Below are 23,941 nucleotides of genomic sequence, written 5' to 3'. Positions count from 1 at the left end.
TTGGAGGAAGAGAAATGCTGCCTATGACCCAAAGAACACCATCCCCACTGTCAAGCATGAAGGTGGAAACATTATTATGTTTTGGGGGTATTTATTCGGTCGTCCATGACAGCACCACCTGAGAGAGGGGATCCGCCCTTTAGGAACAGGAAACCTACAGATACAAAAAGGGCGGCACCTCTGCCACGCATCAGTTGGTTTCCTGTTCCTAGAGGACAGGACTCCCTACAGATCGTCCGGCATGGAGTCGACGAGGGATTCCCAGGCCGGCTGACCGACTCAGGTAGCGGGGGGATCTCCTACCTCGGTCCAGTTCGGGGTCCCTGGAAGCACCACGGTGGGGCCGGGTAGGTCGCCACGGCTGTGGTTGGAGCAGGTGGAGCATAGGGTCCGGTGGACAGCCGTCTCGAAAAGTGCGCACACCAGGTACGTATGCCCCCTCCTGAGTCTCCCCCCGGGGTCCGGTCATCCTCCCGCGTCCGGGTCGGCGGTCGCGCCCGGTCGTCGGGCGCAGACGGGCGCATGTGGGGGCGGCGGGCACACCGGAGCCGGGGGCGCCCTGCCGGCTCCGTTCCGCGCGCTCCCGCGGTCACTGACGCGCGGCGGAAGTGACGCGGCGGAAGGGGCGGAGCCGGGGATGCCGAAACCGGAAGTCGGGTGCCGGCCGGCTTTCCAGTGTGCGCCACGTGTGCGCAGCAGTCCGGGGGGACGCGCTGTACCCGTGGCGAGGGGGGGGAGGCGGAGCATGCGGGGGGGGTCGCGGATGCTGGGGAGGTGCCATGCCAGAACCCTGCTAACCCGGGTACAGGGAGGCCTTAAAAGGCAGGAGGCAACGCTGCGGGGGTGCTTCTGAAGGCCCAGCGATGGATACGACAGAAGCCCCCATAGAGCAGCAGGACGAGATACAGGAGCGGCCACAGAAGGAGGCCGTGGCGAAGCCTCATGCGAGTGGCCAGCAGAAGAAAAAACGATCGAGTGAACAGAGCCGCGGAAGTTCCTCCAGGCTAAAGGACCCTCCTGCCTCCCTCCGGGATCCGGTACCTGCCTTACCTGCATGGGTAAGAGATCTTCGTGAATGTACCCTGATGCAGTGTTCCCTTATGTATTTTTCACAGGGGAGGAAAGCTACGGGAAAACAGAAGCACAGGGAATGTGCCCTCTGTAGTTGCCCCTTGCCAGACGGCCACCCCAAAAGATTATGTCAGCCATGTGTGCGACAAACGGTAGCGGTTGGAAGGGAACGAGGGCCAGGGATAGACTGACAGGCCCTTACATTCTCCCCCGTCCTTACAGGTAGCGGAGGAAACGCCGGATTTCACCACAAGCCTGAGAGAAATAATCAGGACAGAAATGAAAGCCCTGTCAAAAAGGGATTCTTCTAGGGGGAGAGAAGTTAGCTTCTCAGGTTCGGAGTCCTCGGTTGCTCCTAGAAACAATGACTCCTCGGATTCCCCGGCCTCCACTTCGTCTTCTTCGGATGAAGACTCGAGCCGTTTCTGCTTCCCGTTAGACCAGATGGACAAACTAGTTAAAACAATAAGGTCCACCATGGGAGTAACAGACTCAAAACCAGAACTTTCGGCACAAGACGTGATGTTCGGAGGTCTAGATCCCAGGAAGCGCAGGGCCTTCCCTTTAAATGATAAAGTCCAGAGCTTAATAGATAGGGAGTGGAAAAAACCCGAAAAAAGAGGCTCCTTGCCACCGGCCTTCAAACGAAGGTACCCATTTGATGACCCAGTGGTGAACAGATGGGATAAGGCCCCTAAGCTGGACGCGGCAGTAGCCAAAGCCTCCAGAAAATCTTCCATCCATTTCGATGACATGGCCTCCCTAAAAGACCTGCTGGATAAAAAAGCGGATTCCTTTCTAAAGGGAACATGGGAGATGTCAGCAGGCGCCCTAAGACCAGCGATAGCTGCCACTTGTACAGCCAGATCCATGATGGTCTGGTTAGATCAACTGGATTCCCATCTGAGAGACGGAGCCTCAAGAGCATCCATTCGGAAAACCCTACCAATCATCCAGAGTGCCGCTGCTTTCCTGGCTGATGCCTCAGCAGACTCTGCAAGGATGGCGGCTAGATCCGCAGTGTTATCTAACGCAGCTCGAAGGGCCCTCTGGTTAAAATGCTGGCCAGGGGATATCCAGGCCAGGTCACGACTCTGCTCCAATCCTTGCGAGGGGGAATATCTATTTGGCTCTGCCCTGGATGAACTGTTAGAGAAAGCCGTGGATGATAAAAAGAAGTTTCCGAGCCTCCCGAATCCTTCTTATAGACGCCCCTTTACCAGGAAAGGATATTTCCGTAGAAGGTCGTCCAGAGATCAGGGCAGATGGGATGACAAAAGAAGGAGAGGTACAGGTTTCATGTTCGGAGGAGGGGGGCGCCAGGAAGGTCCAGCACGGGACACTAAAAAGCCGCCCCAATGACTAGAGGCCCCGGTAGAGGGGAGACTAGCTGCCTTCTACCCAGCCTGGTCCATGATTTCGGATAGTAATTGGATACGGGGGGTGATAGCTACGGGTCTACAACTGGAATTCACCCGGGTTCCCCATGATCGATTTAGGGTCACCCCAATCAGGTCCTCCACATCAGAACAAGCTGCCCTGGAGGCCGAGGTTCATGATCTTTGCCTTAAGAAGGTCCTAACTGTGGTTCCAGAAGGTGAAAGGGGGAAAGGTTTCTACTCCCCTCTGTTCCTGGTCCGCAAGCCAGACAGTTCCTTTAGGACTATAATTAATCTTAAGTCCCTTAATGAATTCTTGGTTATACGCCCGTTTAAAATGGAAACAATTAATTCAACAATAAAATTGTTTCAAAACTGCTTTATGGTGGTGTTGGATTTAAAAGATGCTTACTACCATATACCCATTCATGCAGCTCATCAGCGCTTCCTCAGAGTGGCGGTTCAGTTAAATGGGTCAGTTGAACATTTCCAATATGCGGCCCTCCCCTTTGGGGTGGCAGTCGCTCCCCGGGTATTTACCAAAGTAGTAGCGGAAGTTATGGCCCATCTACGTGAATCTGACATTCTAGTAGTACCCTACTTAGATGACTTCCTGATTATAGGAAAAACGGCAAAACATTGTACGGAACAGCTACAGAGGGCAATGTCTGCCCTGGAGCGGTTAGGATGGCTGCTGAATATCAAAAAATCTCGGTTACAGCCGATGAGAATCCAGCAGTTTTTAGGCCTGATTCTAGATTCTGAGTAACAGGAATGCCGTCTGCCTCCGGAGAAGCTTGTTCGCTTACACTATCAGGTCCTAAATGCTTCCAATAACCCCACCATGTCCCTTAGGAAAGCCATGTCCCTTCTGGGTTCCCTTTCCTCCTGTATCCCAGCGGTGCAGTGGGCCCAGTTTCATTCAAGAACACTTCAGGGCGAGGTTTTACTGCATCAAAAAATCCTCGGAGGTTACTTAGAGGGCCAGCTAACCTTGTCCCGAAACACAAGGGAGTCCCTAGAGTGGTGGCTGGACAAGGATAATTTATCCAGAGGAGTTCCCTGGGAATTCGACGTATCCCGCATAGTCACTACGGATGCTAGCCCTTCCGGCTGGGGGGCTCATATGGGTGAGGTCGTGGTCCAGGGCCTATGGGACCAGCACCAGATAAATATGTCATCTAATTTGAAAGAATTGACAGCAGTAGAACAGGCAGCTAAGAAGCTACTTATGTATCTGCAGGGCCATCATGTGCGAGTGCTCTCCGACAATCAGGTCACCGTGGCTTATATCAACCACCAAGGCAGGACTCGTTCCAAACCCCTGATGAATGTGGCAGAACGGTTGTTCCAACTAGCAGAGCAGCATTTTCTATCTTTGACAGCGCTACACATAAAAGGGAAAGAAAACATTATGGCAGATTTCTTAAGCCGCAATCTGCTAAGGCAAGGAGAATGGTCCCTAAACATCTCGATCTTCCACCTGTGCAAAGGTGGGGACAGCCAGAGGAAGACCTCTTCGCCACCAAAGAAAACAGAAAATTGAGACTATTCTGCTCCCTAAATCCCAGAGAGAACCCCCTGGCAGTAGATGCCTTTCTGATAAAGTGGGACTTCAGGCTAGCATATGCCTTCCCTCCCCTATCGCTACTACCCTTGGTGTTGAGAAAGATCAGGAAAGACAGAGCAAGGGTTATAGTCATCGCCCCATTTTGGCCCAGGAGGGCTTGGTTTTCTTGCCTCAGGAACATGTCGGTGTCCGATCCTTGGGTTCTTCCGGACATCCCGGATCTCCTATCCCAGGGCCCAGTCTTCCATCCTCAGGTGGCTGGCCTACATCTGACGGCGTGGAGTTTGAGCGGGCACTCTTAAAAGATAAAGGCTTCTCCCCAGACTTAATTAATACCCTTCTTAAAAGTAGAAAGGCCATTACTACCAAGATCTATGTTAGAATTTGGAAGAAATTCCTTCACAGCTCGGGAATAGTCGCTGGGGGTTCAACACCTATAAATCAGATCTTAGAATTTCTTCAGAAAGGTCTGGACATGGGGCTTTCCACTAGTACCCTTAAAGTACAAGTAGCAGCCTTAGGGGCCCTCTTTAGCTGCAACATCGCGGGTAATTACTGGATCAGTAGATTCATTAAAGCAGCAGGAAGATCCAGGCCGGTAGTGAAGGATAGATTCATGCCATGGGACTTGAATCTAGTCCTCACGGCCATGACGGAAGCTCCATTCGAACCTATTCTATCAGCTTCCATAAAAAACCTGTCCCTCAAAGTAGCTTTCCTGGTAGCTCTAACCTTCTGCTCGCAGAATTAGTGACATCCAGGCATTATCTAGGCGTCCTCCTTATATACAGATTAAAAATGATAGAGTAATACTCACACCTGATCCAGCGTATTTACCTAAAGTGGTTTCTAACTTTCATAGGACTCAGGAAGTAGTCCTTCCATCCTTCCTCCCTAATCCGGCTAATAAGAAGGAAGAGAAACTACATACCCTGGATGTTAGGAAGTGCCTTATAGAATATGTGGCAGCTACCGATCGTTGGAAGAAAGATGATGCCCTGTTTATTTCCCACCAAGGCCCTAGGAAAGGTTATAGAGTATCAAAGAATACACTAGCCAGGTGGATTAGAGAAGCGATTGCCTTAGCATACACCTTAAAAGGCAGGTCACCACCCGGGAAGCTGAGGGCACATTCCACCAGAGCCATGGCGACCTCGTGGGCCGAGAGATCAGAAGTCTCCATCGACCAGATATGTAAGGCGGCTACTTGGTCCTCTCCGAACACCTTTTATAGCCATTATAGGCTAGACTTGGGTGCTTCCACAGACCTCTCTTTTGGGATAAGGGTGCTGCAGGCTGTAGTCCCTCCCTAAAGTAGTTATTACTCTCTGTAATTCTCTCAGGTGGTGCTGTCATGGACGACCGAATAAAGTCTTAGTTACTCACCGGTTAACGGTATTTTTCGGAGTCCATGACAGCACCCGTATATTCCCTGCCTTTAGTTTAATTTGGGTGTGCACGTCTTCCTCTTATACGTACACGGGTAATTTAAATAGTTGTGTATAGTATTGTATATAAGTTATGCTATTAAACATTGTGGTCCTCTGTGCTCTGTAATCCAACTGATGCGTGGGAGAGGTGCCGCCCTTTTTGTATCTGTAGGTTTCCTGTTCCTAAAGGGCGGATCCCCTCTCTCAGGTGGTGCTGTCATGGACTCCGAAAAATACCGTTAACCGGTGAGTAACTAAGACTTTTTCTGCTAAGGGCACATGAGTACTTCACCCTGAGTGACAGCCTCCTTCCCTCAGCCAGGACATTAAAAATGGGTCATGGCTGGGTCTTCCAGCAAGACAATGACCCTAAACATACAGCCAAGGCAACAGAGTAGTGGTTGAAAAAGAGGCACTTTAAGGTGCTGCAGTGGCCTAGCCAGTCTCCAGACCTTAATCCCATAGAAAACTTATGGAGGGAGTTGCCAAGCGACAGCCTCAAAATCTTAACGATTTAGAGATGATCTTCAGAGAGGGGTGGACCAAAATTCCTCCTGACATGTGCTCAAACCTCATCATCAACTACAGAAAACGTCTGACTGCTGTGCTTGCCAACAAGGGTTTTGCCACCAAGTATTAAGTCTTGTTTGCCAGAGGGATCAAATACTTATTTCTCACTGCATAATGCAAATAAACTTATATAATTTATACAATGTGATTTTCTGGATTTTATTTTTGATTTTCTATCTCTCAATGTTAAAATTAACCTACCCTTAAAATTATAGACTGTTCGTGTCTTTGTCAGTGAGGAAGCTTGCAAAATCAGCAAGGGATCAAATACTTATTTCCCCCACTGTGTGTATTAATACTCCATCGTGCAGATAGAAATCCAATAATGTGGTGGGTTCTTCCTTGCTTGTTCTTGTATCTTGGAACTCCATTTCGAGTTGTGATCTAATTTAACCTTTAGCTTTTTTTTTTTTTTTTTTTTTTTTTTTTTTATATAAGAGAGTGCATTTTCTTGCCTGGGCAGTTGTTTTTGAGGAGTTGCATATTCTCTGTATCTAGCAAAAGGGAAGCTGTAGGATTTCTTGTATTACAAGGACGGTGCAAAATAAGTACAGACATATTTTCATGATCTCTCACTGTGGGAAACTTTTGAGTGGAGATACATGATTTTTTTGGGGAGCAATGCACTGAAAGAGAGTACACCTATGGGAGAGGAAAGCCTTTACATGTACCGTACTTATGTCTTTTAAGCTGTGTGGAGCTTTTCATGTGAGTCTTCAATTGGCGCTTTTTGGGGGATCATTCAGTACAATTGCAGCACTTGCTTTATAGCAAATATTTGGACACCATATAGAACAAAAATGTTATGTAATAACACACTAGTGATGGTTCTAATGCAGATATTTGTTTTTGTTTAGATCAAGAAAGGAAACCGACAATGTGAGCAGTTATTACATGACGTGGAGTTCCTCAGCTCGGTTACTCTAGCCCAGGACAAGAGCTTCGTTTACCCAGAGGAGAAGCTTCAGCATCTCTGGAGGTGCAGATCAATTTACCGTTCATTCATACCTGGCATTAATTAATCACTGCAGACAGTTGGTATTTCATTTTTGTACAAGGCACCTCAAAGTACAGTAACAATATATGTAGCACGGTTTTCATGTGGACACTACAAAAAAAAATCACAAGCGGTCCTGAAAAGTGATATAGAATTATCATCTATTTTTAAAGCACCATTAATTACAGGCTGCTGTACGTGTGAAAAAGGGAATGCATTAGTCCGTCTAATATTTATTCCAGCCAATTCCTGGTATTTTCGTGGATTGTTTTTGACCTGAAATATATTCTTTTTTTTTTTTTTTTTTGGTACTACATGTGTTATGCTTATAGCATGTATAAACAGTATTACATAATATCCCAGTAGCATGTGATTTTCTCCGTTCACACTCAAGGTTATTGCTGTTGAATCAGTTCCATGATGTGCTGCCTGGCAGCTGTATCCAGCTGGTGGTAGAAGATGCTTTGAGATACTATGAAGGTAAGATCATTTATTTCAGCCTCATAACGTTTAAGTTGTTTTTTTTGTTGGGTCACCATTTTTAGTGAAATGAGATTCACCAATATACTTTTAATAATCTATGTCTACCAACTCCCCCCAAGTACAAAATGTTCGGCTCTGCCAAGTGCTTTTTTTTTTCTTGTGCTTTTAATAGGGAGAGGGGAGTAAGATCATCCAGCTTATCTTTCAGGGGAATAAAAATATCAAGCATTTGTAGTCAAACTGCCAAACCCCTATCTCCCCCAACAGAGACCCTTATATTCATTTAATGTACAGCCAATGCCACCGAATTTGGCTTGTCTGGGCAACGCCAATGTGATGTGTATCAGAGGCTTCACACACCTTGAAGCTAATAATACTGGTTATATGTAACAGGACGAGGCTTTGGATATTTCATGACAAGTGTTATAATAATATGGTTAATGAAGTTTAGTGGAATAATGAACCCTGGTGGATAAAGTGATATTTTTTGCAATCATCATTGAGCATTAGGCTTTTTTTTTTTTCCAGACATAAGAACAGAAGGCACCAAACTTCTCAATGACTCAATGCAGACACTACTGAAGACCCCATCCCAACCTGCTCGCAGTCAGTCATTCTGTGTAATAAACACTTTGCCATGGGAGCGCACAGAGGTTGTTTCCATTCCTGGATCCGTGGAGCAGCATTTGGGTACATTTCTTTAAGCTATTTTCTAATATACTTCAAAAACTCCCTACCATTCCGTAACTACACAATGCATGCTGGGATACTCAAAGCATCAAACAGGAGCAAAACCATCCCTTAAAGCCATACTCCTCCTCCCCTTCCCATGCAGGTACCATTTCAACACTGCCCAATACCCACTGCCTGTGCCTCTCGGTTTTGTCCGTGACACACTGGAAATGTCTGTTCAGCCAAACCTTTTAACAAACTTTCACCAGAATCCACTGCTACATTCATGTTGACTATTAGTGTGCTAAATCTCTCTTATGTGACTAACTATTCCAGAATTCTGATGCAATTTACGACAAAAATTGTATTTCATAACTTGCACTATAATAAGTGTTTTAACCCCTTTCTGATCTTGGACATATAGGTACGTCCAACGTCGTCACCTTGCACTAGCAACCTCCGGCGCTGAGCCTGCATCTTTTCCCGGCACAGGACAGCTGATTTGATCATCTGTCACATGCCTCTAACAGCCACGGGTAGAATCATGATCCATGAACGACTTGTTAAATGTCGCTGTCAGTATCTCAAAGGTCTGTAATTCGCGCAACCAGAAGCGCGTCATAAGACAAGCCCATTGGCAAACCCTGTCACATGATTGCGAGGTGCCGGGGGTCTGCAGACGATCTATCAAAGTATAAAATAAATTAATCTGATCTGTAAACGGTGTAAAGAGAAAACGCCAGAATAAGGTGGGGGGTTTTTTGCTGTTACATTGCAATAAAATGCAATAACAGGCAATCAAAACATCATATTTACCCCAAAATGGTACTGGTAAAAAATTTCAGCTCAGGGTGCAAATAACAAGCCCTCACTCCGCACCAGATTCCGAAAAATAGAGATGTTACAAGTCTCTGAAAATGGCACATTTTTTTTCTTACAAACTTTGGATTTTTTTTCATCACTTAAATAAAAAAGAACCTACACATGTTTGGTATCTTTGTACTCATAATGACCTGGAGAATCATATTGGCTGGTTACTTTTAGCATTTTAGTGAACATGGTAAATAAAAAAAAAAAAAAATTGTGGAATTGCACCTTTTTTTTGCTATTTCAACGCACTTGGAATTTTTTTCCCGTTTTCCAGTACATGATATGGTAAAATCAATGGTGTCATTCAAAAGCACAACTCGTCCCACAAAAAACAAGCCATCATGGCTGTTTGACGGAAAAATAATAAAGTTATGGCTCTAGGAAGAAGGGGAGCAAAAAAACAAAAATGGAATATGTGAGGCATGATCTAAGATGTGACACCACTATCAAGAATGGTGGTGCACATTCCTGGCACAAAGTAAGCCAACGTATCTGTAGTTATTTATGAAAATGGGAACTATGTATTTGGAATCTGGATTGTATTTGTGCAAAAGACATTACCGTGTTTTCTCGTTCGCCTTATTGGGGGACACAGAGACCTTGGGTGTATGCTGCTGCCACTAGGAGGCTGACACTATGCACAAAAAAAGATAGCTCCTCCTCCGCAGTGTACACCCCACCGACCGGCAGAGAATTCCTCAGTTTAGCTTAGTGTCAGTAGGAGGTGGACACGGGTCTTTTATTAGACCCATATCTACCTCGTCGTGCGTCGTTCCTTTTCAGGTTCTACGGAGGGATACAGAGTGAAAAGTCACATCTGTACTCCCACATGGAGTCTGCAAGTACAGCGTGTACTGCCACCCCGTATCCTTGCAGTTCTCCGCGGCAGGACCAGCCAGACGGACGCCGACACCAAGACGTGCCAGCGACTCCAGGGGTCCTTGTCGCCAGTCTCCCTCCCACTCGCCTACCAGAGCCTGTCGGTTGGATGAGACGCAAGACTTCTTCAGACAGGTAACGGATCTTGGATAGGTGAGTATTAGGCCCCGGCTTCATATTTATTTACCTGCTGCCCATTCCCGATGGTCACCTCTTCAATGGTCACAGGGGTAGGCGCTGCGGTCGCTCGCAGTCGCCACAAGGCTATAGGCAGCTCAATGTTGCTGGGCATCCCCCCCCCTTCCCTCCCCCCTTTCTGGGTACAGGGAGCACAGGGTTTTTTCCCATTGGGAGCGACTTGCGACTGCGGCGTCCCACTTTTTCGGACCTCCGCGCCGACCCCCTGCTGACAGGTGGCCGCCGCAACTAATTTAGGCCCCGGCTTCAGTTCGGGCCTACCGCTGCGTCGCGGCCACGCCCCCCGCCCCTTTCTTCTAAGCGGGCTTCTCTCCCGCTCTTCCCAGGCCCTCCCACCGCCTGTCCTTCACCTGCCCAGCCTGCTATTGGCTAGAGGGCGGTGAATTTTAACCCTGCGAGGTGCTCCGCCCTCCCTCCTCTCCTAAGGCGCGCTTTTTCTCAGGACGGCGCCATTTTCCCAGCCTGTTAGCCGGGCACCAGCTCCTCACTGGACAGCATCTTCTCCAGCTGGTTTTTTCAGGAGGTCTGTCAGCCGGATTTCGCTCTGACCTGCATCCACTGACAGGTCGCAGAGCATCGCTTCTGGGGACACCGGACCGTGAGTAGCTCTGCACTGCAGACTGACCCTTCTCCGCCCTCTGTCCCCCAACCTTCCGGCATTACCTCAGCTTTTCACTATGTCTAAGTCTGATCGTACCCGCTCTACCGCCCCCCCCTGCACTTTAGTCAAGTACTTTGCATGTTCTTCGTGCAATCGCAAACTTCCCTCAGGCCAGTCCACTCCCCTCTGCCTGGATTGTAGCAATCCAATTCAGCCTGACGCCGTCCAGGAGCCATCTGCGGCCCCAGGTGAGAGTGAGCCCCCCATGCCTGGCTGGGCCTCCTCGCTATCTCAATCAGTGGCAGACCTCACCAGGGTGTCTCAGTCCCTGGTGGCCGTTCTTGATAAGTTGCCCCTGGACTCTTCAGCAGGGCCAAGCAGGTCCCAAATTGTTCCATCTGAATCAGCCAGCGGTAGTCGCAAAAGACCCAGGCAAGATTCCCAGCCGGAATCCTCTCCTAGTCCCATCTCACCGCATAGCCCTTCTCACCAGTCTCCCTCTCGGGCCTCCTCTCCCGAGTCAGGGGAAGCGCTTTCGGACAGGTCATCTGAGGGGATTTTAGAGCTGGATTCAGACCAGGATGCAAGCATGAAGGTCACAGTGCAGGACCTCATTGCTGCGATCCATCATACCTTCGATATTGCTGACTCCCCTGCGAAATCCTCAGATCAGGAGGTTTCGTTCAGACGGGCAGAAACTCCCTCCAAGGTTTTTCCTTTCCATTCCCAGTTTGGGAAAATTTTACCAAGGAAAGAGAGGATCCGACCAGACGCTTTCAAAGAGGAAAACGTCTCGGCATACTCTACCCATTTGCTAAGGAGCTCACGGACAACTGGTCGGCCTCTCCCTCGGTCGATCCGCCCGTGTCCAGGCTATCCAATAACACGGTTCTCCCGCTTTCAGGCGTGGCGTCCCTAAAGGATTCTAATGACAGGATTATAGAATCCCTGGCGAAGTCTGCCTTTGAAGCGGCTTCAGCGGCGGTGTGTCCAATCTTTGCTTCATCCTGGACAGCAAAGACCATAGCCACGTGGGCAGACGACCTTCGGCAGGGCATCATAGATAAGGCGCAACCGGAGCATTTGGCCAATCTCGCCAATCAGATCTCCCATGCTGGGGACTATCTTCTCTCCGCTTCCTTGGATGCTGCATCCTGTGCAGTTCAGGCGTCAAGCAACGTTATTGCAATTCGACGTACACTTTGGCTAAAGGCATGGCAAGCGGACTTGTCTTCTAAAAAGTCCCTCACTAACCTGCCTTTTCAGGGGGTGCGCCTCTTTGGGTCCCAATTGGACCAGATTATTAAGGACGCCACCGGAGGCACGAGTTCACTCCTCCCTCAGTCCAAGCCTCGCAGACCCCCACTAAGGCGTCAGTTTCGACCCTTTCGGACTTTCCGCCGTTTCAATACGGCGGACAACTCCTCCAGCCAACAGAGACCGCAGGCTCGCCAGGAGAGAAGGAAAGTTTCCTTCAGACCCACTCCTTCCTGGCGACCCCACTCCTCCCAGGGCAGACCGTCCAGATCTAGATCTGGACGGTCTACTTCAGCATGACTATCATCGGGCACGCGAAGGGCCTTTCAAATTGGAAGGTCGACTTCTTTCCTTCAGGGACGTTTGGCTGGCCGCCGTGGAGGACGCCTGGGTCAGGGAGGTCGTACCCTCAGGATACAAGATAGAGTTCGTCTCTCTCCCACGGGATCGTTTCTTCGAATCCCGGCCTCCAAAGGATCCAGCCTTGATCCCGGGGTTCTCTACAGCTATCGCCGCTCTCCTCAGTTCCGGGGTGATTGTGCCCGTTCCCGAATCGGAGCGCTTCACGGGGTTCTACTCGAACCTGTTTGTAGTGCCGAAAAAAGACGGCGCAGTTCGACCCATCTTGGATCTCAAGCTGCTCAACAAGAGGGTCCGCCTTCGCCACTTCCACATGGAGTCGCTTCGCTCGGTCATCGCCTCCATGGAGGAGCAGGAATTCATGTGCTCAATAGACATCCAAGATGCCTATTTACATGTTCCAATTTTCTCCGGACATCAGAAGTTCCTGCGCTTTGCGATTCGACAGCACCACTACCAGTTTGTCGCACTGCCCTTCGGTCTTGCCACCGCTCCCAGAGTCTTCACGAAGATCATGGCTGCGTTGATGGCTTTGTTGAGAGTCAGAGGCCTCATTCTTTTCCCGTACCTAGACGATATTCTGATCAAGGCTCCCTCATTCCAACAGGCTCACCAAAGTTTGACAATCGTCCTGGACACTCTTTCCAATTTCGGGTGGATCGTCAACAGGAAAAAGTCCTGTCTGGTTCCTACCCAACGCCTGGTCTTTCTAGGTCTTCTGTTCGACACTCGTCGGTCAAGGGTCTTTCTCACACAAGAAAAGATTCTCTCTCTGCAGCAGGAAGTACGATCGCTGCAGACCTCGCGATTCCCATCCCTCCGTACAGCCATGAGGGTCCTGGGAAAGATGGTCGCGGCGATAGAGGCAGTTCCCTTTGCCCAATTTCACGCCAGGCCTCTCCAGCAGGCCATTCTGTCGAAATGGAACAGGTCGCCTCGGTCCCTGGATCGCCCTGTCCATCTTTCTTACCGGATCAAGCGGTCTCTCAACTGGTGGTTGTCGTCACCTCTCATTCTATCGGGTCGATCCTTCCTTCCCATTCACTGGCAGATAGTAACCACAGATGCCAGTCTCCTCGGTTGGGGTGCTGTGTTCCGCAACCACACTGTTCAGGGTCGATGGTCGGATCGGGAATCAGCGCTACCGATCAACGTTCTGGAGATTCGAGCGATCCATCTTGCTCTGGTCCACTGGGAAAGGCTCCTCAAGGGACTGCCGGTACGGATTCAGACAGACAACGCCACAGCGGTGGCATTTGTCAACCGCCAAGGGGGAACACGGAGTGTTTCAGCCCTGGCGGAGGTGTCCAAGATTCTTCGTTGGGCGAAGATTTCCGTCCCGACAATTTCCGCGGTTCACATTCCCGGCGTAGACAACTGGGCCGCCGATTTTCTCAGCCGCGAGGGTCTCGCGGCGGGAGAATGGTCCCTACATCCGGAAGTGTTTCATCTGCTCTGCCTTCGGTGGGGAACCCCGGATGTAGACCTCATGGCGTCTCGCCTCAACAGGAAAGTCCCACAATTCGTGTCCAGGTCTCGGGACCCTCTGGCAGTGGGCGCCGACGCCCTGGCCGTTCCTTGGTCCCAGTTCGAACTTCACTACCTGTTCCCTCCTCTGCCTCTTCTTCCCAAGCTGTTGAAGAAGATCAAGGCAGAAGGACTTCCGGTCATTCTCATCGCCCCGAATTGGCCCAGAAGGTCTTGGTTCGCGGACATTGTCAACCTTCTCGCGGACGCCCCCTGGAAGCTTCCAGACAGAACAGATCTGCTGTCTCAGGGTCCGATTTGCCACCCCAATTCTCGGCCGCTCAATTTAACGGCGTGGCTGTTGAGACCGAGGTTCTGAAACGAGCAGGATTTTCCGACCACGTAATTCAGACCATGATCCGAGCCAGAAAGCCATCATCTTCCAAGATTTACTACCGTACTTGGAAGGCCTATTTCACTTGGTGTGAGACCAATAACGTCGCGCCCATGTCCTTTTCGCTCCCTTCAGTCCTAGCGTTTCTTCAGGCAGGATTGGATGCGGGGCTTGCCCTCAGTTCCCTGAAGGGTCAAGTTTCGGCGCTGTCCATTCTGTTTCAGAAAACGTTGGCTTCCCGTCCTCAGGTTAAGACCTTTCTTCAGGGCGTGGCTCACACGGTCCCGCCGTACCGGGCGCCCGTGGATCCATGGGATCTTAATCTGGTTCTTGAGGTTCTGCAAGGTCCGCCCTTTGAACCCCTCAGGGATATTTCCCTTTCTCTCCTTTCTTGGAAGGTAGCCTTTCTGGTGGCCATCACCTCCGTCCGGCGCGTGTCGGAATTGGCAGCTCTTTCGTGCCGCTCTCCCTTTCTGGTTCTCCACCAGGATAAGGTAGTTCTGCGGCCTCCGCCCTCGTTCCTTCCGAAGGTGGTGTCCTCGTTTCACCTCAACGAGGATATCGTGCTCCCGTCCTTTTGTCCGAATCCAACTCATCCCCGAGAGCGGTCCTTGAACAAGCTGGACCTGGTTAGGGCGGTAAGAGTCTATCTGTCTAGGACGATTTCCTTGCGAAAGACAGAGTCTCTTTTCATTATCCCTGATGGAGCGCGGAAAGGTCACCCGGCGTCAAAAGCCACCATTGCTCGCTGGATCAGATCGGCTATCCTGGAAGCCTACCGTGTTAAGCGTCGCGGAGCCCCTCCGGGTATCAGGGCCCACTCTACTCGAGCAGTGGGTGCCTCCTGGGCGGTGCGCCACAGAGCTTCCGCACTGCAGCTTTGCAAATCTGCAACATGGTCATCGGTTCACACGTTTGTGAAATTCTACAGAGTCCACACCTACGCTTCGGCGGACGCCAGCCTAGGTAGACGGATTCTGCAGGCCGCGGTGGTGAGTCCGCTGGCCTGATGGAAGTTTGTTTCCCACCCCAGGGACTGCTTTGGGACGTCCCAAGGTCTCTGTGTCCCCCAATAAGGCGAACGAGAAAACAGGATTTTTGGGTTGCTTACCGTAAAATCTGTTTCTCGGAGCCTTCATTGGGGGACACAGCACCCTCCCATGTTTTACAGCTCCTGTTCTTGATTTGGTTGAATGGTTACAGTTGAGTTGTTTATGTTGTCAACCTATTCTGTTACTTCTCCTACTGCTTTCTCACTAACTGAGGAATTCTCTGCCGGTCGGTGGGGTGTACACTGCGGAGGAGGAGCTATCTTTTTTTGTGCATAGTGTCAGCCTCCTAGTGGCAGCAGCATACACCCAAGGTCTCTGTGTCCCCCAATGAAGGCTCCGAGAAACAGATTTTACGGTAAGCAACCCAAAAATCCTGTTTTTCAGGCGCACAGGACCATAAGGCGCACCCAAAATTTAGAGGAGAAAATTAGGAAAAAACATTTAATGGGAAAATGGGGGTCTGTCTGATAGTCCAAATTTAGCTTACTTGGGTTGGGGGTGGCGGTGGAGCAGGGTCACTGCTGCAGGAAGCCAGAGGCAGCAAGAAAGAGGCGATTTCTGCGGCCCCTTGGCTGGGGGAATGGGGTGTCCCGGTGGTGCGAGACAGGACCCATTGATCTCCTGGCTGTTTTTCTCTTGCAAAAAAAGTTCCTTTGTTTCACATTTCTATGAAGCCTAATGTACTTGGGATATTTAGAGATGTTGCATGGTATGTGGCAAAAATTTCCACTAGCTACCGGGCGGCAGCCATGTTTGAGTCTTATTGATGTCGCTATTACATATCTTTATTTTAAGGACTAGTAAGAGTGCCCAGTATGGGCTATGCTGTGTTACCTGAAGAAGTGAATCCAAAGTGTCCTGTCACGGTTGGCATGCAGGTATGTACAGATCCAGTATATTAAACATGCTTAGGTAGCAATTAGTGTGTTTGTGGGGGTGTGTGTGTGTACATATAATATACCCCCCAGCCACTTTCATTTTTATCTAAAAAATCAAGCAGTCCTGCTGATTCAATTGGTAGTCTCAGCTTGTTTCGCCTTCCTACTGTATTCTGTGATTTTTGGAAACTGCGCAGCACAAGTCCAGAAGTTGTAAGTGGTATTGATGGTCCATTCCATTGGAGTAAATAAATGGGACAGAGCTGCAGCACCACACTCAGCCTGTGGACAGGTGGATCACTGTTTTTTTGGAATAACGTGGCCATGATTTCATAATCCTCTAAAGGATTATACTCCATTTCACTCATTCTGTGGTTCAGTGCAAACATAGCCCCCAGTGCTCGATATGAGACATGGAGTTCTTTATTAGGTACTGACAATAGGTTCAAAAAAATGTCTGTCCTGTGATGGCTTGCATAGCTGCAGATGTGTTGGCTATGAAAGCACGAGTGATATTAGTGGTGGCCTCCATAAGTTCAATAAGATTTTAGAGTTATTCACTATTTTTCAGGAAGACGGGTCAGTAATTATGGAGAATGGAATCCTTCAGGCCAACATTGATTCGATGGGACGATTGACCTCTCTAAAGCTCATATCCTCGAACAGGTAATGTATTTTACAGTGAGTACTTCATAAAGGCTTTATAGCCCAAATATCAATTTAATGTGCTCCCCACATTGTATCGTTAGTCATTTACACAAGATTACATAAGTAAATGTACCGTTATTGGATTATTCCATCTCATCTGGTAGATGCATGTCCATATCTATCTTTAACAAGGCCCCTTTTGCAATTCTTAGAACTTCTTTTGCAATTAAATGGAGTGAGACAGACAGTCATTCAAGACAATATGTGTGTTGGTCCCATTCTAGAGATAGAAGTGTGGGTCAAGCCGCTGGGACCTACATCTTTCAGACATTTCTGGCACACCCTGAGAATATGCCATAAATGTCTGATATGAGCTCATCCAGTTGAGGCTGGTTCAAATGTGGAGTTCCACAAAAGAATTGCATTTCAAAACTGACTGATTAGTAACAGCCCATAAATTGGATATGGATTGATACCTGTAGTAATTCTGTTCTGGATTACATTTCCGTTGGTATGTTCGACACCTGGACCTGCTGTCCATTGCTGACCAGTTTGGTGCCACTTTTCTGTAAAACTGAACAAACAACAAGGCTATTCTATTGACTTTTTGTCTTTTCTTTTTTTTTATAGATTGCTTAAAATATATTGTATGAAGAGACGAGCAATTTGTACTTCCCTACTCCAGTCCGTTCCTCTGTGGCAGATAGTTTTCCCTTCGCCCAGCATTCTGGGCGCCTATGGTGCTTCGCAGGCCTCACTACGTCATGAGTTGAAGACTGGCTTCCTTGAAGGACCGGACTGGACTCTGGATTAATGCACGTTAAATTGTTCACCACTAATTACATCTAGTAGTATATTTCCATAAGACTTTGTATCACTGCATTTTACCTAATTTATTGGCTTTTATTTCAGAGAGTGCATTCCCAAAGCTTGTTATGGGAACCAGTTTGTGATGTTTGATGACATTCCCTTATACTGGGATGCGTGGGATGTGATGGACTATCACCTGGAGACTAGGTAACTTTTAGTAAATTTGCTTGGGCCCAGTAAGGTACTTGTTACTATAGTCTGTCTTGTTCTTTTTGTAGGAAACCTGTTACAAGTGTCTTGACTAAAACCGAGATCACAAGTAATGGAGGATTGAGGGGAATTGTGACTTATAGCTTGAAAATCAGCGATCATAGTACCATTATGCAAAAGATCATCCTTGAGGCTTCAAGTCCGTACATCAAATTTAATACCGAGGTAATGTATCTAGCACAGCAGACCAGCTTGTATTAATTACTAAACCAATCTTTGTTTAAAAGAGACAACATTTATGAATCCTCATGGATTAAAATGGATTTTTTTTTAGATTTAATTCATTAATTGACACTATTTTTTTTGGCCGTCATTAAAAGTGACAGATAAATTTGCCACAAAAGGTCATTATTCTTTTCATTGTGTATATTATTTCCTTGTGGAAATCGGCATCTTAATCCATGACACGAACCGCAACTATTATGTTTGTAGGTTTAATGTAATTTAATAGTCTATAGGTGATTTTTATGGTCATGGCTGTTAATCTTTATTTCATACGTGTCTTTGTGCTTCACTACAGGTAACCTGGAATGAGGATCATAAGTTTCTGAAAGTTGAGTTTCCTACTACAGTTCACAGCACAAATGCGACATATGAGATCCAGTTTGGGCATTTACAGAGACCGACTCATCGCAATACTTCTTGGGATTGGGCCAGATATGAGGTGAGGTAGTATATAATATTCATATCATATATTAGCTATTAACCAGATGCTGTGCAAAATTGACAGTGTTTAAAAGCAATAATTTATAACCATAATTTATAAGTCCTACCATATGACTCTTAAATAATTAAATTGCATAAATTGCATTTTATTGCATGAAATAAGATTTGATCACCTACAAACCAACAAGAATTCTGGCTCTCACTCCAAACTCTCCACCATGGCCAAGACCATAAAACTACGGACATTGGGGAAACAATTGTAGACCTGCGCAATGCTGGCTTGAGCTACAGCTCAGCAATCAGCTTGGTGAGAAGGCAACAACTGTTGGCACAATGATTAGAAAATGGAAGGAACACAAGATGGCTGTCAATCTTTCTCGGTCTGGGGCTCCATACAAGATCTTGCCTCGTGAGGTGAGGATGATTTTGAGAAAGGTCAGGAATCAGCCCTGAACTACACAAGAGGACATGGTCAATGACGAGAAGAGTGCTGGGACCACAGTCTCAAACATTACTGTTAGTAACACACTACGCCATTATGAATTTAAAATTCTGCAGGGTACACAAGGTCATCATGTTCATGCCATCACATCCAGGCCTGTTTGAAGTTTGCCAATGACCACCTGGAAAATCCAGAGTAGGCACGGAAGAAGGTCATGTGGTGACATGAGTCCAAAATAGAAGTTTTTGGTATTAACTCCACTCGCCGTGTTTGTAAGAAGAAGAAGGATGAGTACAACCCCAAACTTGGTCAAGAACACCATCCCAACCATGAAACATGGTTGGGGAACATCATACTTTAGGGGTTCTTTTCTGCAAATGGAACAGGATGACTGTATCGTATTGAATGGAGGATGGATGAGGTCATATATCGCAAAATTTTGGCCAACAACCTCCTTCCTTAAGTAAGAGCATAGAACATGGGTCATGGCTGAGTCTTCCAGCATGACAGTTACTCAAAACATAGAGCCAGGGCAACTAAGGAGTGGCTCCATAAGAAGCACTTCAAGGTCCTGGAGTGGCCTATATGTTCTCCAGGCCTGAACCCAATAAAAAAATCTTTAGAGGGAGGTGAAACTCCATATTGCTAAGCGATAGCCCCGAAACCTGAGTGCTCTGGAGAAGATCTGTATGGAAGAGTGGGGCAAAATCCCTGCTGCAGTGTGTGCAAACTTGGTCAAGAACTACTGGAAATGTCTGTTTTCCTAATGTATTAAATAATTATTTCATGCAAAAGAATGCAAATTAATTATGTAAAAATCTTACAGTGCGAATTTTCTGGAGTTTTTTTTCAAGATTCTGTAGGTGGGAAAATTTGGAAAATCAGCAGTGTATCAAATACTTTGTGTAATACACTCAGTTTACTTTTTCTCTTTGCAGGTTTGGGCGCATCGATGGATGGATCTATCAGAGCATGGCTTTGGAATTGCTGTGCTAAATGACTGCAAATATGGTTGTTCCGTGCTCAGAAATGTCCTCAGCCTTTCCCTGTGAGTCATTGCCATTATTTTCTCTTAATTTTTCTTGCAGATTTTGCAATTAAGAAAAATGCCTCAAATACATAGAAATACTATTTCCCGAGGTAACACATGCACTGGACTCTCGCACAGATGTCCCACACGCTTCATTGTTATGCTCGCTCCGACATACTCTTCTATTGCTGCAGTCACGTATTACTTAGACATATGACATCCCGGTGCCATACAGGCTGCAAGTCCAGGGTAATCTATAATATCTCACCTGGACACATCTTATGCAGGTGGTAATGCAGTGCCCAGGGGGGAAGTAGATGTTATAGGTGCCAGGGCCGGCCAATAATAAAGAAATTAGGAATGTCACAGACGTCGTTGTGGCATACTAGCCCTGTGTCCCTCACACTGAGCCTTTACAGAGCTTCTAAAGGCCCCGTCTCACTAAGCAATCTCGGTAGCGAGATCGCTGCTGAGTCACAACTTTTGTGACGTAACAGCGATCTCACCAGCGAGATTGCTGTGTGTGACAGCGATCAGCGAGCGGCCCCCCTGCCGGTATCGCTGATCGCTGCAAGAAATCTCTGGACATTTCTTTGGTCGCTGGTCTCCCGCTGGCCAGCACACATCGCTGTGTGTGACAGCGGGAGACCAGCGATCAGGTGTAAAAAATAATAAAAAAAATAAAAAATATAGTTATTCTCACCTTCCGATGTCCCGTTCAGCCATCCCGCCTCTCTCCACGCTCCGGTCCCAGTGATCCTTTGCACGAATGACCGCGAGACTTTGTTATCCCGCGAGACCGTGACATCTCGCGGTCATTCATGCAAAGGATCACTGGGACCGGAGCGTGGAGAGAGGCCGGAAGACTGCGCGGGACATCGGATGGTGAGAATAACTATATTTTTTATTTTGATTCTATTTTTTACAGGATGGCCAGCGATGCCGGGCGCTCGGCATTGCTGTGCTGATCGCTGGTGAAGCTGTCTGTGTGACAGCTCACCAGCGATCACATAGCGACTTACTAGCGATCCTGACACCTTGATATCGGTGTCGGGATCGCTGGTAAGTCGCTTAGTGAGACGGGGCCTTTAGTGTGTGTGTGTGTGTGTGTGTGTGTGTGTGTGTGTGTGTGTGCACAGTGTCAAAGATGAATGCAACATCTGAGCTCTCTGTCCAGAAAAGCGCAATACTCGGAACAACTAAGATCCTGTGCAGAACCCTCAAACTCCCAGGCCTCTGGTAGAGGACCTGGGAATGAGTAAAGCCAACAAAGACCACCCCCATTGAGGGGTGAGAAGGAAGTGTGTATAATATATCTAAAAAAAAAAATATTTTCATCTGTATTGTTTTCCTCTCCTGAGTCTGGAATGTTAGCCCACCTTCAGTGGGGGACCCACATGCTCAGTATCTTCACCGCTCATGCTTTGGTTGGCAAAGAGGATGATATTATATGGCTAAAAGATGAACTGAAGCATGTGCAGTAGAAGTAATAAGCGGGGACAAGAAAATGGGAGAAATCTTAGCAGATGGTAGGTGAATAGATTTATGGATGTAACACTGGCTAATTGTTAGTGGGATCCCTAAGGCCAGGTTTACATAGCGTTAATGCAGTCCATTCAACGCATAGTGTTGACGGACTGCGTTAACACTATTCCCTAACGCGAACGCGTTATGCGATCCCGCTAACGCAGATGCTTCATCTGCGCTAGCAGTGACGGACCCTCGAATGCTGCAGCCCACGTCCGAGGGTCCATCACAGATAGACGGCACATCGCTAACGCATGCCGCTTAGGACATGCGTTAGTGATGCGCCGCGTTATGACAGTCTATGGCAGCGTTAACGGCTGCGTTACATCGCGTTAATGCCGCGGTGTAACGCAGTCCATTAGACGGACTGCCATAACGCAATCTGAATCCTGCCTAAGCCTGTTTGTTAGGGACTATTGCACTAGGATAACAGAAGATGAGTTTTTAGGCTTTCAAATAGAGATTTCTGATCCAGATTTGCTCCATAAATAAGAACTATTCCATAGAAATCCACTGGATCCATTCCTGTACCTCTGTGTCTCTGACACTTTATACGTCAACGGAGGGAAAAGCCACAGGATGGCCATATGAATGGAATCCAGGCCTTAGCAGAAGCGAAATGCAATGCTCTCCAGGGAGAGTCGATTGAGTCATGGTCACCTGGAAGAAACTGCGACCTGTCCATAGGAAGAGTAGCAACCAGAGATGGGAGTAAAGAGGACTAAATGGTACTTTATGTGCATTATTCCAGAGTTTTTTTTCTAATTCATGGGATTACAACTATGATATCAGATATGATAGAAATCTGCTATTCTGAGGAGCCACATCACTATGTTCTAATTGTTTTGGATGTTTTATTAGACTGCGAGCTCCAAAGTCCCCTGACGCCACTGCTGATGTTGGACATCATGAGTTTTCCTATGCACTTATGCCTCATGAGAGTACGTATGGTTATGAAATATCTAATGGATAATATACCTGTTGCATTGTTTTATGTATGACTTTTCTGGATAAAGGTACATCTGTGGCTTTTGTGTTAAATGTAATTTTCTTCCCATATCACAATCTACAGTACAGACCAAAAGTTTGGACACACCTTCTCATTCAAAGCGTTTTCTTTACTTTCATGACTGAAAATTGTAGATTCATTCTGAAGGCATCAAAACTATGAATTACCACATGTGGAATTATATAATTAACAAAAAAGTGTGAAACAATTGAAAATATGTCTTATATTCTAGGTTCTTCAAAGTAGTCACCTTTTTGCTTTGATTACTGCTTTGCACACTCTTGGTTTTCTCTTGATGAGCTTCAAGAGATAGTCACCGGAAATGGTTTTCCAACAGTCTTGAAGGAGTTCCCAGAGATGCTTAGCACTTGTTGTCCCTTTTGCCTTCCCTCTGCGGTCCAGCTCACCCCAAACCATCTCAATTGGGTTCAGGTCTGGTGACTGTGGAGGCCAGGTCATCTGGCGTAGCATCCCATCACTCTCTCTCTTGGTCAGATAGCCGTTACACAGCTTGGAGGTGTGTTTGGGGTCATTGTCCTGTTGAAAAATAAATGATGGTCCAACTAAACGCAAACCGGATGGAATAGCATGCCGCTGCAAATGCGGTGGTAGTCATGGTGGTTCATTATACCTTCAATTTTGAATAAATCCCCAACAGTGTCACCAGCAAAGCACCCCCACACCATCACACCTCCTCCTCCATGCTTCACAGAGGGAACCAGGCATGTAGAGTCCATCCGTTCACCTTTTCTGCGTCGCACAAAGACACGGTGGTTGTAACCAAAGATCTCAAATTTGGACTCATCAGACCAAAGCACAGATTTCCACTGGTCTAATGTCCTTTCCTTGTGTTCTCTAGCCAAAACAAGTCTTTTCTGCTTGTGGCCTGTCCTTAGCAGTCGTTTCCTAGCAGCTATTTTACCATGAAGGCCTACTGCACAAAGTCTTCTCTTAACAGTTGTTGTAGAGATGTCTGCTGCTATAACTCTGTGTGGCATTGACCTGGTCTGTAATCTGAGCTGCTGTTAACCTGCGATTTCTGAGGCTGGTGACTCGGAAGAACTTATCCTCTGCAGCAGATGTGATTCTTGGTCTTCCTTTCGTGGGGCGGTCCTCATGTGAGCCAGTTTCTTTGTATCGCTTGATGGTTTTTGCCACTGCACTTGGGGACACTTTCAAAGTTTCCTCAATTTTTCGGACTGACTGACCTTCATTTTTTAAAGTAAAGATGGCCACTCGTTTTTCTTTACTTAGCTGCTTTTTTCTTGCCATAATACAAATTCTAACAGTCTATTCAGTTAGGACTATCAGCTGTGTATCCACCAGACTTCTGCACAACACAGCTGATGGTCCCAACCCCATTTATAAGGCAAGAAATCCCACTTATTAAACCTGACAGGGCACACCTGTG

The 23,941-nt window shown here is 47.5% G+C and overlaps 1 protein-coding gene across 1 annotated transcript in view; it reads left to right on the top strand.

Annotated features, from left to right (window-relative positions):
• The window catches only part of MAN2C1 (mannosidase alpha class 2C member 1), a 102,810-nt gene that overhangs the window by 59,021 nt on the left and 19,848 nt on the right, over window positions 1-23,941 (top strand). The window contains exons 14-23 of the mRNA XM_073579596.1: window positions 6,878-6,999; window positions 7,412-7,497; window positions 8,029-8,190; window positions 16,046-16,128; window positions 16,700-16,794; window positions 17,689-17,793; window positions 17,865-18,021; window positions 18,377-18,520; window positions 19,903-20,012; window positions 22,383-22,462. Of these exons, the coding sequence (XP_073435697.1) occupies window positions 6,878-6,999; window positions 7,412-7,497; window positions 8,029-8,190; window positions 16,046-16,128; window positions 16,700-16,794; window positions 17,689-17,793; window positions 17,865-18,021; window positions 18,377-18,520; window positions 19,903-20,012; window positions 22,383-22,462 (1,144 nt within the window). The remainder of the gene's footprint in view (window positions 1-6,877; window positions 7,000-7,411; window positions 7,498-8,028; window positions 8,191-16,045; window positions 16,129-16,699; window positions 16,795-17,688; window positions 17,794-17,864; window positions 18,022-18,376; window positions 18,521-19,902; window positions 20,013-22,382; window positions 22,463-23,941) is intronic.

This window comes from Dendrobates tinctorius, unplaced genomic scaffold, assembly GCF_039654945.1.
Source record: "Dendrobates tinctorius isolate UK_male_01 unplaced genomic scaffold, ASM3965494v1 ptg000062l, whole genome shotgun sequence".
Classification (NCBI taxonomy): Eukaryota; Metazoa; Chordata; class Amphibia; order Anura; family Dendrobatidae; genus Dendrobates; species Dendrobates tinctorius.
The sequence above is the reverse complement of the archived record's forward strand: the minus strand, read 5'-3'. Positions and strand labels throughout refer to the sequence as shown.